We start from the raw sequence: 16,324 nt of genomic DNA, 5'->3' as shown, positions 1-16,324 counted from the left end.
AATTTTTAGCTGGAGCTCAGAAATACCATCCAATAGAGTAAGACTATATATCTAATCCAGAAGGTCTTTAATGAAGCTGCCATTGTTCTGCACTGTGTTGGTTAAGGGTGGGCTCCAACTGAATGATGCTTCATCATTTCAGAGCTGAAAAGCTGAGCAACCAGATAAATTCCAAATGAGCTCAGACCTTAGTCAGCCTAAAACAGATGGAGGACAAGTATTTTGCAGAGGTCTCTGTACCTCATGAAAGGAACTGATGTACATGGCTGGATACAAGTGTGGATTAACTCAGTCTCTCTACATGCATAATAAAAGACTGAATACAGTACAGTTTTTTGGAAAGCACTTTAACATTTGCTCTGTAGTCTAAATACTGCAATGATGACATGTCAAGGTTTTGGGATTCCAGGTAGTTACACTGCACAGGGAGAGCATCTCCTGCTTTGTGAACAGCTGAGCATGTGGCAGATGTTGATTTTCTTTGTTACTTGCAACTGGAATCACTGAAAGACTATAAGAGGCAGCTTCTGAAAGGAGTTTTTAAAAGCACCAATGTAAAACGTATCTACGTTTCTGTTTGAGCACTTGGGAAAAAAAATTATGACAGTTCATAGATGTTTCAAGCATTTCATATGTGTGTGTTTAATGGAATGGATTGCCACTTTGCTGGACACAGTATCAAATCAGCTTTGTTAATTGAAGAAGATTTTTCACATTATTGCTAATGATGTGACATGGTTTTGTTAGAGATGGTGTATAAAATAGTGCTACTTGGAATGACGTTAATGTACACATTTAAATTCCTTCTTTTCCATTTACGTGCATTATTGATTTTATTTCACTGCTGGGGAGATAATGGATTTATAATTAGAATACAGTCACCATAATCAATGATGAGATTATTAGACTTATAAATAGAACTTTAAAACTGCGATGAGGTAATTTCCCAGTGTAACGAAGGATCAATAATTAGAGGTTCACTTTGAATCTTAAAGTAGCACTTGTGAGATTCTGGCATGAAATACTTTAGGGAAGTGAGTCCATATAAATCATTACACAAAATGATGTTGTGGTCGGACATTGTGCGAAGTTGGCCTATTATTTTAGTTTGGTGCCCAAGTGCTTATGAATTAATTCCTCTGGGTTTGCACAGCTGGGTTAACCCGGGACACTGGTGATCTCTCAAAACTGGACAAGTTTGATCTTTCCTGGTATTTAATTTGGAGGAAGCATTTGAAAGGAACCTGTTGCTGTATTTTTGAGAATGTTGGGCAAAGATGATGGATCTGCTATTCAGAACCTCCCACTCCTGCTTCTCAAAAGTAAGGGTGGTAGTGTTGGTCAAGGTGATCACAGCTGTTATAGGAAGATAGTGGAAAATGAATGGGAGAAAGTACCCTTAGGATGACTGGCTTAGAGAATGGTCTGAGTTTAGTTGGTGTCTGCAGACTAGCTGTGCAGATATTGCCTCCATCCTCAGCAGCCTCTTTGGATGACTCTGATGTTCTTATGGAGACCTATGGGAGTAGTGCAACCTCCCATTACTAGTTAAGATAAGAAAGACAAGTGAAAAGATAGATGTAAGGGATAGGAATGTTAGAAATATCCTACTCTGTCTGAGCTGTGGCACATCATGCTTAGGGTTGTCTCTAGCAGTGGTGCTATTGATGGTGTTTAGGGAGAGCTATGGAGCCTGGCTGCTTTGTGCAGTCTGCTCATAGTCCTCAGCATGTGTAGCTGAGGAGATCTCAGGGGCACATCTCTGTCTGTTTCCTTTAGTATCTGTTTATATGCCTGACATCCCAGAATTTATCTAATGCCTGACTCTGCTGACAATTTCTGCCTCCAGAGCCTCCTATGTCAACAGGTTGCAAGAGTTCATTACCCCTGTGCAAAGAAGTACTCTCTGTCATCACTTTTAAAGTTAAACCCCATCAGTTTCATTGACCATCGCTTGTACCTCATAACACAGAGGTGGGTGCACTGTAATTCTTCATTCAGCATATTCAGTATCTTTTTGACTTTGTAGCCCTCAGTCAGATGCCTCTCAGTCTTCATCTTGGTAAACAATAGTCCTAGCTTATGTCATCTGTCCTCCTAAGACTGATGCATCATCCTCTTGATCATCTGACAAAGGGTTGCTTGTTCCTGTCATTTCTCTAACTCTGCTACCTCTGTCTTCAGATGCAGGACTAGGACTGCACTCAGTGTGTGGACAGACTCCTTCTTGTTCTCAGTATCCTGTTTTGTGATGCTCAGAATCTGGTGGTTTTGGCTGCTATTACATCTTGAAATGCTGGATGGTTGTAGGTCTTTTCCCGCCTTGGTGATTCTCTTATTCCCTGAGTTGTAACTGTCAGTTCTGAGCTCAGTGTGCGTAGAATATTTGAAGTTGAAAAGGACCCACAAAGGTCATCAAGTCCAGCCCCTGGTTCCACATAGGACCACCCAAAATCCAAACCCTATGTCTGAGAGCAGCATCCAAATGTTCCCTGAGCTCCCAGCAGCTCAGGGCTGTGCCCACTGCCCTGGGTAGCCTGTTCCATATCCACAGCCCTCTGGGGCAGAGCCTTTCCCTAACCCCTGTCTGACCCCCTTCTATGTAGCCCTCCTTTGGGCACTCTCTAACAGCTTTATGTCCTTGTAAATCTTGTGGCAGCCACACTGCACCCAGTGCTCGAGGTGAGACCACACAGCACAGGGCAGAGTAGGGCAGTTGACTCCCATTGAACGTGCAATCAGCCAGAACCCCCCAGATCCCTTTCTGCAGTGTTACCTATAGTCTCTTGTTCCCCTGTCTGTAAATATAACCAGGATTACCCTTGCCCAGGTGCAGAATCCAGCATTTACTTTTGTTAAATTTTCTATAATTGCTGACTGCCTAACCCTCTAATTTGTCAAGATCTCTCTGCAGGGCCCCTCCACCCTTGAGGGAGTCAACAGCTCCTCCTAATTTGGTATCATCTGCAAATTTACTTAGTATGCGCTGTTTAGGTGTGTCTTAAGTTAATGTTATATGTGTCACACCTCACTTTGCCCTTCTTTGCCCACTCATGTTTGGGAAGTTCTTCTGGAGTTCCTTGAATCTGTCCTGGCATTTAGCTTAGCTACCTGGAGAGCTTTGGGACACCTGCAGGGAATCATGGCTGTCTGTGCATCTGAGTTGCAGAGTTTCAGCATGGGAGGGTAAGCAGTGAACAGCTGCAAGGGAGAAACAGCATCACTTGCACATCTCCTTCCCTAATTTGAAAGGTTGGTGTCCTTCACCAATTATCACATAGCCTGAACTGCCCCTTGGAAACTTAATGCTGCTTATTAAGCTTACTGGAGATGAGGCCATATACTCTAGGTTTTGGTGTACTGAAGATGTAGCTTTCACTTCACGTAACTAGGGCTTGTATCTCTTCAAGTGAGACACGTTCTTCAGTGGGTGCCTTGCACTTGGTAGCTGTCAGGCAAATTAGTCCTGAGGGATGTTCTCTTTTAAAGTAGTTATGTGTAATATATAAGCAGTTCAGGCATGATTGAAAAAGAAAGTAGATATGGCAGTCGCTGGCCACCTTTGTCTTTTATTTGCTGACACTGTATGTCAGTAAATGTCACAACGTAGTAATTGCAAAATAATGTAATAAAAAGGAGATGCAGTTCTTGGAAATGTGATGATTCCGTTTTACAAAATAGGGAAAGCAAGACACAGTGAAACTTGGACTGAGCTGCCTGAAGTCACTGGGTGATTTTTGCAGCCTCAGGAAGGCACTGCAAGTTCTGCTTCAAAGATTTGTGTGTGCCCTGTGTTTTGTTGCTAGAGACTCATCTGGCCTGTGGAAGTCAGTCCTAATGGAAAAGCATTTGTCTTCTAGTAGGAAAACAAATCCTAAGCAAACAGAAATTTGCATTATTATGAGCTTGTTAATGAATTCCTTTGCTTGCTCATATCAGCCTCTGACAAAAAGCAGGGATTCAACTATATATTTGTCCATTCGAATAAACAGTTCATTTTTAACTTTGACCACAATGGCAAATTAAAGCACCCTGAGCTGTAAACAGCAATATTTTTTTGGTTTTGGAAGCTGTAACTATTGCAGTGTCAGCAGGGATGGTTCCAAGCAACATTTTCTGATGCTTGCCTGGAGGCAGTAGGAGAAACAGCTCCTCTGGACAGGCTGTTTTAAACTGACCATACATGGAGGGTCCTGACTTTGAGAGTGTGGATGTGTGGCAGGGTCTGTGCCCTTCCTGACCCTTTCATGTCCCCTCAGCTTTCCAAGTGGTGGGCTCATGTATATAAATGGGAGAGTAACATTTGTATGTTTGGTGATCAGAGAGCTGTAAAGGAGGAAAAAAAGAGTATTGTTTGCTGCTTCTTTCCATGCACCTGAGGTGTGAAGTCACCTGTGTGGGTACTGAAGCTTTGGCTGTGGAAAGCTGTGTCAGAATGAGAGAGAATGCTGTCAGTGCAAAGGTGTGAATGGGAGCAGGGAAGCAGCAGGTTCATTGGTGCCCACTGGCACCTTTGTGCTTTCAGAGCCTTGGCTTCACTCTTTCTAGCCTGGGAACACAAGCATACTGAAGGAAGGAATGGATACTTCAGAGACCAGGGACGTCAGCCCAAGATCTATCCACAACTTTACTAAATCTCTGGGACTGAGGAGCATGGTTTAGGTGAGATCAGGAGCCCCTGGCCATAGGGAGACTTTCTTCTTTCACTGTACTGCAAAAGATATCAGCACTGGAAGCACATGGTTTTCCATGCCCATGCATTTGAAGAGTGAGGACAGTCCATGAAACATACTCTGTGCGTGATTTTTGGTAGTGAAGACACAAATCCTCAGCCTGTGTTAGCAATTCAGATATTTGACCAAAAAGTAAGAGCCCTGAGGTTGCCTTTGGGTTTCCTACAGTGTTTTCCTGTCTGACAGACCTTCCTGTTTCTATTTAATTCTGCTTTTCTTTGATTTTCCCTTCTGTCTTATCTTTAAAGATAAAACAATAAGCCAGGCATTAGCAACTCTTGTAGCTGAAAACCTATTTCAGGGAAGGGATATTACGCTCAGTGTTTGATTCACATTGAACACACAATGCTCATAAAAGTCTGAATGTACAGGTTTAGGCATTCTTGTTATCACTTTTCAGCTGCAGGTTATGGAACTACTACTACAGTAGTGCATTGTGGTTGTAAACTACCCTAGTTATTTTATAATGAGCCCCAACAGAAACATTATCAAAAGGTAGTATGAAGTTTCTTTGGAACATGTTTCATTTCAAGTGGTGTATACTGCATGGTTAACTTTACATCATGCTAGTCAACTTGAGAGGGAGACATTTCACATGGGAGGGATATGCTTGGGGGGAAGGAGGGTTTATAGTGTAAGCATTACCCAGCTAGAGATTTATGTCATGTTTCTTCCAGTTAGTGGGTCATAGAACTTTGGTATAAAACATTTGGGGGGAATTATTGTTTTGTCATATACAAACAAGAGCCTTAATAGACTGCAAAATCATTAAATCAAACAGTTTTTACAGTTCAGTTTGCTGTGATGTCGTAGTCTAAAAGTAGAGAATAGCAAGTTAAAGCAACTACTTAAATTCTGCCTTTTGGCCTGCAAGTCAGAAAGGGGTGAAAACAACTTAGTTGGAGGAAAAGAACAGTCCCAGTACAGCATCAGGATTGATGTTGCTAGAGCTTCAACTGCAGTTTACTAGTGAAGCCCTGCTGAATGCATTCACTACAGAACCAGTTTTTGGCAAGATAATATATTGGGTTTTGATTGCGCAGGTATCTACCAGATATGGGGTGATGTTTCTGTAATTTTTCTTCCTTCCCGCTTCTGTGAGTCTGTTCTTAATACTCACATTTAGATGTTGAATCTGATTTCTTTCTTTTACATTCTCTTTAGTCTTCTGGTTTTCTTTTACCTTCATAGCACTGTCCAGGGATTGATCCATTTTTCTCTATGCAGATTTTTATATTCCCATATTTGCTTCTTGCCTGTCAACAGGCTCATGTTTTGCACAAGTTGCAGAGATGAAGTAGCAGCACCTAGCTTGGCTTTTTTTGATCTGTGGACAAAGGTCAATGTCCAGAGAATGGAAATACTCAGTAAACTGAAAGAAATTCAGCTTAGCTTTTGGCTATGTATCTCAAACTTGTTAAGAGCTTGCTAGGGCTGTAATTGTCCCTTAGATGGTAATGACTTGTCAGTGTGCTGTACCTGGAAATTTAATCTATGTCCAGCTTCTCTATAGTGTGATTTTAGACAAGTCTGACTTGTTTAAACATGGACAGATGTTTCCTGCCATTTGGTCACAGCAGGGAACCTGTGTGCTGGGAACTGGGGATGGGACAGGGGATGCCCTTGCCATACCCAGCACATCTCTGCAGCCTGAGGATGTCAGGTCACCTCTGTCTCTCTGTCCTCACCCTGAGCTTTCAGGAACTTGGACTGGGAGCAACCTGTGCTACAGTTGTTGTTGTGGCCCTGTCAACCTTGGTTGTATGTGTGGATTCTGCCAGCCAAAATGCAGCACATCCAGTGCTGTTCCAAATTCCTCAGGATGGGCACTGGGACCCCAAACCAAAACCCTTTTGTCACTGATGTGCTCAGACTGCAAAACACCTGGTGTAATGTTTTCAGCCCTTGCCTTTGCTATGCTCTTACTGCCACCAGTCTATGTATGGCTTCAGAGAGAAAGTAAAGGGAAGCAGCACTATAGAGCAGTTTTGGAAATCCTTCCTCGGGGGACTGGCAGTTTTTCAGAGAGTTAATGATTTTTTATCACCTCCAGATTTTACTTAGAAAATTAAAACAACAACAAAAACACACACACACAAAAATAAAAAGCAACAAAAAAACACAAAACAAAAAGCCAAACCCAATACATTAATCTCTGGGTGGAGGCGTGTGACATTTAAAATATTCAGCAGCGCTTTATAGTGACAAGTTTGTGATTTCTGCACTTGGTCATGAGTGATTTATGAGAACATTGCAGAGTTGCTCCTGTTCCTTTAGAGGAATACTTTCCATATGTAGTCCTGAAAAGAGAATGGACTGAGATGAGGGTGAGGCATGAGGTAATTCCCATGCTTAATTTAAAAACAAAGCCCACTTATCTTAGTTTTACCCTTCAGCATCTATAGGCGACTCAGTCTGAATCAGGAGTGTGCAAGAGAGTCCGACAATCTCCACTTAGTTTTCCTGCCTCAGGGCAAATGACTTGGACCTGAAATATTTCCTCATACCTGAACTGGATTTTCTTGAACTGGTAACAGTCTTAGTGTGTGACTGCAAGGAGGGATGTGTACCCATGGAGCTGTTTCTCCTAAACTTTGAAGTTCTCCTTGGTTTGCTGTTGTCCTCAAGTAGTCTTTCTTCATTTCTTCCCCATGATCCATCTTCTCTTTTCTTTGCAGGTCCCCCTGTGCTGAGGTGGGCCAGCCTCAGATATTCCATTTTCTAGAAGAACTGGCAGGATTCAGTACCTAAATATAAGAGGATGTTAGTGGGATTGCAGCCTGGAACTGCCTCAGGGCATGTCCCTTTGGGCAGCTGTGTGCCTGTTTGGTCCCAGTGGGAACCTGATATCCACCAAACATGAGGACAGTGCGCATGTGGTGTGCAGAGGTGAAAAAGGGCAGAAGGAGAACATGGCCATCACTGTGTGACCATGTAGCCATCTTCCTTTTGGAAGGTTAATATGTGTTCCTGGTCTGTGCTGAAATGTTATTTTAGCTAGGGATACTGGATATGCCTGTAGGAAGACTGACCCTTTTCTCCTCAGCAGCTGAGATGTAGCTGTATCCTGGAGAGCTGAAAATGACTGTGCTGGAAAATGCATTCACTTCATACAGTGCAAACAATCCTTGAAATTAATCCTAAACTTGGGAGAGCTTGGTTGGATTTTTTTCCACACCTTCTTGGTAAGAATTAACATCAGTCTTCCTGCAATGTTTAAGAATGCTAATTGAGTAATTGAAAACTTAATGAAAAAGGTATGGTTTGTCTTCAGCACTAGGCTTCTAATGAATTTACCTTGCTTGTCTTATTTCACTTTTTCTCCTTTACAGGAGTTAATGGTTTCCCACTGTTCTCATTCAATGTAAATTTTATGCAAAGAACTGAGGAAAAATACTGTCAGATTTACCCAGAAATTTCAGTTTGAGTTTTTAAAAGTGTGTAATAATTCTGGGAATGGCAATTAGGCTTCCTGGGCTGTTCTATGAGTCTATGATCCAGCTTAGATATGTTGGCTAGGAAATGGGTGTTTGAAAAGTATAAACCATCTGCTATCTGAAAAATGAGTTTAGGTTTGGGTGTTTTGAGTTAGGTGCCTGATATGTCTGCAGTCACTGGTCTCTTTTAGAAATTTAGGCTTTTAAGTTCTCATAGAAACGAATAAGTGATGAAGAAAGCACGTGTGTTATCTGTTGCTCGTGTTTTTCTTAAACGTGAATTGCTTTGATGGGAATTGACCTGTCAGAAGATGAGTGCTTACAAAGAAGCAAAACCTGATCTGGTTAACAGATTCCAGTGAGTTCTTATAAAGCTGGCATACTTTCCTATAAAATCCCCCAAAGTTTTCTGATAAATACAGTTTTTAACTTTACATTAAAGGTTAGAAACATGTTGCTTCTTCAGTATTCTTTTTTTTCAATATTTTGCTTAAATGTGATTTCTTTGTTTTAAAATCCCGCTGTCTAATCTTGTCCTGTTTAAAGTGAATGGAAAAATATGCATACATTTTGGGAATTCAGCTTCTTCAGCTTTTTAATCTGAGACAGTGCACGTGATGGAGCATTGCGGTTGTCTTCCTGGTAGAACATAAGGGAATATTCAAACACTAATGCTAGGAGTGGCAGCTGGTGGGGTTTCCTTCCCTCTTGTGCTGGCCTGTGAGCATGCCAGTCCCTCAGTGTACCAGCTTTGGAGTTTCTTATCCCTTCTCTCTAGAAACCAGTCTTGCTCCACCTTGCTTCATCACTTTGCTGTGTAACTCTACTTTCATCACTCAGATTGCTTCATTAGGTGAAGCCTAGGGTGAAGTGTGGTGCTGTGTGCCAGTCACCACACAGGGCAGCTTGGTGTTACAGCTGATGCAGCAGCTGAGGTCAAAGATCCAGAGTCCACCTTTTCCTCATTGGCATTTGATTGTTTCTGTGATGTTGTGTCATGCGGTCTTCTTTTGGTTATTCTCTTACGCATCTGATGTATATTTCCTAATCCATACATTGCTAAGCACTCAGTAAGCTCTTCTCATTGGCAGTGGCAGCATTTTGCATCAGTTCAGGTAACTCAGAAGATAGCACATTTGGATCTTTCCTAGTCTGTATATTTTTTCCCTGGGTGTCTCATATTTTCCATGGCTGGCTTAGGTCAAGACCACACACTTTCCCTTTCAATTTGTTCATACTCAGGTACCTGCTTTATCCACCACCCCATAATACTCTTTACGCCATCATTTAGTTTCAAGCAGCTAACCACATGAGCAGATTTCATTATTTTCCTGTCATCTCGTTTCTTGGCTGTCCATGTGTGATGGTTCAATGTCAGTAGCTCATGGCTGGTGTAGACAGACTTCATTTTCTATGTGTGTGTGCATATTGCTAGTGTACCACTTTTTTGTGTCATTCTTGATCTCCAGCAGTGCTTGGTCTCCTGCATTGCTAAGAAATCTAATCTTCTGGGACGTGTGTTACCAAGTGAAGGATTTTTGTGAAAGGTTATTTAAATCTTCAAGTTAGGCTTTCAGCACAAGTAACTTCACTAGGATTACCTTATTTGTTTGAATATTCCTCTGTCTCAGCCTCAGATCTCTGAAGTGTGATCTATAAAAGGATTTTTTTTTGTTGCAGCATCGTAAGGTGAAGCATTTGTCACTTCTCCTGTTATGACAACAGCATAAGCCTTTGAAGTGCAGACATTCTGAGGAGCCGAATGCACTTCCTTCTTGTTGACTTTTCTGGGAACTGGGAATTCAGCAGACAGAACCTATGGGAATGAGTCCAAATGAACCTCCAGACACTCAGCCAAGTGCTGCGAGGTTGGCAGTTTTCCTGTGCTTGATACCTAACAACAGGGTTGCCTCACTTCTTATGAGAGCAACTCTTGTTTTTTCCAGTGCATGAGAAAGTTTATTGTCTGTACGTAGCTGGGAGAGCCCTATTACCATGTTTATGTATCTGTAGTTGTAAAACATGATCTATGGCAGCACAAAATTTAAAATTTGGTGGCATCCCAGGAAGTATTTAATTGCATTTGTGCTTCATTACAAGACTGTCTCCTTTTCTGGAATTTATTTTAGCTAATTAGTTGGAAATGTCGAAGTAGCATTTCAGATGTCAGAAATATCATATATTATCATATGTGAAGCAATTACCTCTTTTGACAAATATTTATTGTGGTGTCGTCTTTAATTAAATCCTCAGTACTCCTAGACAGAGAGCGGGTTCTTCCTAAAAGGAGTCCTTCCCAGCACTGTCAATGAGTGTTTGACTGGGACTTAATTGAACTTGGCTCTCAAAGAGTTAATTGCCTAGGGAGGATGTATGGACACGGCACAGTTTCACCATACCAATGTCTGTCACTTTGTCAGAATTCCAAAACAACCACCTCCCTCCAAACTCAGTCTGTGATGTTGTGGATGCGTTACGCTGAAGAAGATGCAGCTCCTCTTGTTCTTACGCTGGACCTGTGTGTGTATCGGAGACAAAAATGCCACATACTTGTGCGGTTAAGATGGGTAATGCAGAAAAGCAGGGCTGTATACACATCTTAAAAAATCAATTCTTTTGGTTTTGTTTAGTTCCTGGAGTTATTCTTGTGGAAACTTGTTACGAATGTGACTCTTTGGTTAGTTCCTCTTAAACAGATAGGTCTTGTAGATGATGTGCTGCTGAGAAATAATTTCTGACAGCTATAACTGAACCAGATAAACAGTTCTGCCAGCTCCCAAATAACACCGTAAAACAAAAGGGTTCTGCTTATCGTTTCCATTTCTTCATGCCTGTCATACTATTTAACTGTGCATTACCCATCACAAAAGGTCCCTGTGTTATTCTGCTTGTCTGCTGCGGTCATGGCTTTTACCTTCTCTATTGCAGGACCTTTTGTGGTACACTTGTCCAGTTGTATTGCTTCTCAGCTCATCTTCATGTTCATCTTCACACTCTTTGGAAATACTGCATATAACTGTTCCCCATCATGGCCATTCAGCAAAGAGTATTAACCTATATATTTTCTTTTATTTCTTTTTCAGGCAGAAACTGCACCAGAAAGTGTTTGGGATGGTCCCAGCGTTCAGGTCAGCTCAGGGCAGAACAATTCCGACCCCACAGGACCCGGTGGCTCAGCAGCTTCCCAGAGCTTGGTGGCTCCAGCTGGGGTCTCGGCAGGTGCCTCAGCTGCAGCTTCATTCTTCATCAGGTTCGTCACCTTTCTGTTTTCAGTAACTGCTTGTGGATTTTCAAATGGTTGTGAAATATCCTTGAGGCTTTTTTGATAGGTAGAAGGTGGTTGGTGTTGGTTGCTGTGAGGTAGTGTTGGTCACCTGTGGCTTTCCACTGCCATTGGGGAGCAGGGATGTTACACTGACATCCCACTTCTCTCTCTGCAGACTTGAGCAGGAACCTTAGTTGACCAAAACCCTATCACATACCTCTTGGTCTTTATCTAGTCCTGAATGGGCATTTCTACCTGTAGCAAATCTGGTTTTCAGTAGGTTTCTTTGGAGCAGAAGCAGAAGTAGCAAAGTTTTTACACTTGGATCAAAAGTAAAAGAGGTTTTTATTTAGATTTTCATTCAGCAGCATGGCCACATGTGTATATACAACTGTTATTTTGTGTTGTTTTGGTTTTTTTTCCCCTTCATTGGTAACAACAGTTAAAACAGTTTAAGACTTTTATAGTGCTAGCATAGAACAGTCTTCTTTTTTCCCTGTTCTTGGGTCTTATAATGAAAATAAGCTGTTAGTTTTGTTTGTGAAACGTTTGTTGTAATTAGCACTGTTGACTAAATGCAATACGCTGTCAAGCAGATGGTATTTAAAACAACAAAATTCAGGGCTTTGTACTTGCATTCCAAACTCCTTTTTAAATTCAGAACTGAACATGTTTTGAGACAATATTGAAAAAGCATATGTCTGTGAATGGCATTATAGTAGAATTTATGCACTGAGGATCCTTTTTATTCTTGCTAAAATCGTATTGTTTCCTTTTCCTTAATTATGTCTTGCGACATTTGACAAAATGAATTGTAAATTGTAATCTTAAAATAAAAAAGAGCTCTTCAGAAAACAGCACTTGGGCAGACAAATGTGATGTGGTGAGTCTAAAGCATCAGGTACCTATCTACTACCATGTCTCTGTACGCGAGAGGTAGGGAAAGGTCTGTGCCAAGTGTCATGTGTGGAAGTTCACGTTGTGGGTCTGTGCTGCAGGTTTAAAGTCAGCATAGAGAAATGTTGCTGACTGAGGATAAGGTGTTTTGTTTTAAGGCAGTTATTTGAAGCTGGTGTGAGTGGAGAGGAAAGTGAGGGGAAAAGCTCAACCTTTTTTCTTTTGGTTAGCTAGATAAAGTTAGAGGTGAATCCTTTCCTTAGTAGCTAGAGTGGCCAGCTGCACAACTTTTATAACAACTTGTTCATACTGGGGGTATGAACAGTCTGATTCAATCTACTGGAGTAGATTAAGCTTTATGCTTTCACTGGAGAAAATAAAATAACCCATTTAGAACTGAGAGAAAGAAATCAGTGCCTAATAATCTGAAAAAAAAAAGATCCCAAATCTTTTCCTCCCAGTGGTGATTCTGTCACTGGTCAGCAAAACACAGTTCTGGTTTTATTGTAAAGAGACAGGTTCTTGCTAATGATTATCATTGGCTTGACTGAAATATTCTTAAAGTCCTCAGTCTTGAAACAGGACTGAAAATGACGTCAATGTCTGTTGGATCAGGCCCTAATTGCTTCACATGAATCTGTCTTTGCCCTGAGTGAATAGCATTTTTATAGCTTTAGCAGCCATGTGCTAGCTAAAATGTTTTAAAATCCATTAGTACTTTACTTATTCCCTACACATTTTCTCTGTTCAAAATTCTCTCTTTTTTTTTTTTTTTAAACCAAATAATAGGGATGGTTTGATTTTTATTTTTTTTTTCCTTCATTTTTTTCCCCCACAAAGCACTTGTTTCTCTCAACAGTTTTCTGAATTAGTATTTTCATTATTTTTTATCATCTTGCTGATAAATGCATTTCAGTATTTATTTCTCGGTCTTCTCAGAGTACCTCTTAAGAGGTTTCTCTTGTTTGTTGTTTTTTTTTGATTCCTAAAAGCAAGCATTCGGACAACAAGTTCAGCTACTGCTGATTGAACATATAGATGGAAATGCAGGGAGTCTTATGAAGGTAGGAGGAGAGAGTTCCAATTTGATCCCTGGCAGTCATATATACGTTGATCAAGTCCTCGGGTGGATACTATTGCCTAATCCTGGCTAGGCAGATCCACCCCTGTCAGCATTAATCTTCCACTCCCCCGTTCCTCCTTTGCTTCTAATGTGTCCTGCCCTATGGATCAAAATTCCTGTGCTGTCCCCTCCTCTCCTTGCTGAAGTGTGTAGCCCCTGGGAGGAAGAAGAGGAAACCTTCAGGGATGACAGAGGCAGGTGCTGGCAGAATCTGGAGTAGAAGAAGTAGCTTATCCTGGGAGCAGAAGTATTAGAATTAACAGTCTCAGCAGTTTACCTTCAGTGGTGGTGGGGTATCAGAACTGTTTGATCTAGCCTTTCCGCCCCTATGTCTTTGTCCCTTTGCACCATCCAACTCTGAGCGAGTGGCAGGAGGTCATCTCTGTCTTGAATCCTTTGTAGCAACATCTTCTTCTCTGTCCTTCATCTCTTACTCAGCTAACCCTCTCTCAGCAAGCACCTTGAGATAAGTGAGGAGTTGCAGGCAATGGCAACATACTGCAGTCCAATATTTTTCTGAATATTTCCTTATGATCGTTCTCTATGCAGCCACTTAAACTGTAAACTTCATAGCAGGGCCAGACTGTTGTTTGAGTTACGCTGAGCCTGGAACACTTTTTCCCTTATTTGCTTCTGGACAAATACAGTTAATATATTGAAGATTTTACAAGTAATCTTCCCCCCCCCCCTCTCCCCCCAAAAAATGTTCCTCTCTTTTCATCTTTCTATTGAGTGCTTCCATCTTTACAGGAGTCCTTTTTAAAAAGTGGCTGTGGATGGGCCTTTTTCTTGGGAAGAGGGTTGTTTTGTCACAGGAATAAAGTAGCTAGGCAAAAATATGCATGTATATTAACTTTCAGTGTATGAGGGTGCAGGGTTAGTTACTTCAGAAGACAAAGCCTTTGTAGGTTGCTTGTGGAAACTGCGCCTGTGATTTACTTAGCAGTGGCAACAGTAGATCATGAATAAAGGCTTCCAGTCTTGTTCTTCATGAAGCAGCATTAACTGTGTTTGTACAGGTCTGAGCACAATTAGCTTTTGGGTTGTGGCGTGGTTTGCTGGCAGCACATAAATGTCTTTCAAATTAAAACTAGAATCTCTATTCAGTGGAATGGCACCCTTTGACTCTTGCTTGTGGGCTGGCTTGTACCTGTGAAGTCAAGTCTGTGCAACCTTTTTGGTTCACTTGTTTGTTTTTTTTTTTCTCCACTCCAGTTTATTCCTCAATCATAGTCATAGTTTGTAAGGTCACAAATTCAGAACTCAGTACAGCAGTATTCATATCCTCGTGTGGAAAAAACTAATAGCTGCATCAGAGCCTTTACCTGCTGACACAAGGTACATGGAGTAAAAATGAATATCTTTTAAGATGGTCTTCGCAGTGAATGCATTGATTCTGTTACGCATAATGTGCAGCCCAAGTTCATGTATTCATCCAAAGCTCCTTTTCATTTGAATGTCATATTTAATTTCTTTAAGCTTAATTATGCTCTGCTTTTCAAAATAAAGAAAAAAGAAAAACATTTTATTCATTACCTAGAAATGCAGAGTCTGGTGTGGAAGTACTAAGTATTCAAAATCAAAGCCAAGTATTAGAACCAGCAGACAGAAGCATATTAAGAAATTAAATCAGTTTTAAGCCTTTTTCCCTCACTCTGATCTGTCATAGAAGGAGAAAAAGCTTTGATTAAGAGCTGACTGTGCCACACAAGCAAATTGCCAGACACTGCTCTATGGTCGTGTTACTGAAGGGTTGGAGGATTTAGCAGAAAATGCAGTTTCTCAATATGTCACTGTCAGAATAAGGATGTTGGAGTAAAAAGTGCAGCTCATCAGCACTGGTGGCTGTGAAGAGGCTCCCAGGTTGACCTTTATAGTGCAGGTGAAGTTTTAAGTGGGCATTCCTCAGGTTTAAGAAAAATGCAAGTAGGCTTTGCCCATTGGTGTGGTCTGAGCCATGCCTTGCTGTAGTACTCCATACTTTGTATGTGTTTCCACAGCCTTTTTTTCTTTTTTCTTTCCTTGTTTATTTCTTTTTTTTTGTATAAGCAACCTGAACAAACTTGAAATTACCGAGTGAAAATATGTGAGAAAGTTGTAGGACCCTTCTGTGAGCTGAATTCTCTTATGCTTTCAACTAAGTAAATATTGACTGATTTTGGTGGAAAGCTGTAATAAGCTGTTAGATTTCTGTCAGCCGGACACCTGGGAAAGAGTGGAGGTGTTGTATTCAAGAGCAGGCAGAAAGACAGAGAGAAGGAGGAGGAGAATGAACTTGGGAAGAGGTTAATAGTCTAAAAAGAAAATACCACTCCCTTGAGAGAATTATCGGGTTCACCTAAAAATGAAGCTGTTGCTGTTAATGTGTGACTTATTTATGTATTTATTTATTAATTTTGCCTGTTGCTGGCTGGTGACAGTCATGGCAGTGCTGCCTGTACCATCTTCAGAAGTTTGGTTCTTTTGAGTTTCTGGCTTTGGTATCCAAAGTGGGGGTTCAAGCAGTGATGGGCCAGCTAAGAGGAATTGAAGCTGTTTGGAGGAGGCTATGTATAAAGCCAGCTGACCCTGAGCAAGATTGAACAGAAAACAAGCTGTATTGCATCTTAAATATTAATATTCTTTGATATTGGATTGTTTTTGTGTCTTTTCAGGCTGGTTTGAGTACAAGGTTGCACTTGCTGCTGTGAGACCATTGCCTTTGAAGCAGTGATGAATTACTTTTCCAAACACAGCACTCACTGTGCACTCCCTGGTTTCTAGGTCTCTAAATTATTTGCAGTGTTGCTGGGCTTTGCTAGATTGAAATCAGTTAAGTTAATAAATCTGGAGAATCACAATGGTGAATCACACCCATTATCTTTCCACT

The 16,324-nt window shown here is 41.1% G+C and overlaps 1 protein-coding gene across 2 annotated transcripts in view; it reads left to right on the top strand.

Annotated features, from left to right (window-relative positions):
• The window catches only part of KIF26A (kinesin family member 26A), a 95,255-nt gene that overhangs the window by 37,386 nt on the left and 41,545 nt on the right, over positions 1–16,324 (top strand). For both annotated transcript variants that reach the window (XM_072339091.1, XM_072339090.1), the window contains exon 4: positions 11,254–11,420. In XM_072339091.1, coding sequence (XP_072195192.1) covers positions 11,254–11,420 — 167 coding nt within the window. The remainder of the gene's footprint in view (positions 1–11,253; positions 11,421–16,324) is intronic.

The sequence above is a fragment of the Excalfactoria chinensis genome, chromosome 5 (genome assembly GCF_039878825.1).
Source record: "Excalfactoria chinensis isolate bCotChi1 chromosome 5, bCotChi1.hap2, whole genome shotgun sequence".
Taxonomy (NCBI): Eukaryota; Metazoa; Chordata; class Aves; order Galliformes; family Phasianidae; genus Excalfactoria; species Excalfactoria chinensis.
The sequence above is the reverse complement of the archived record's forward strand: the minus strand, read 5'-3'. Positions and strand labels throughout refer to the sequence as shown.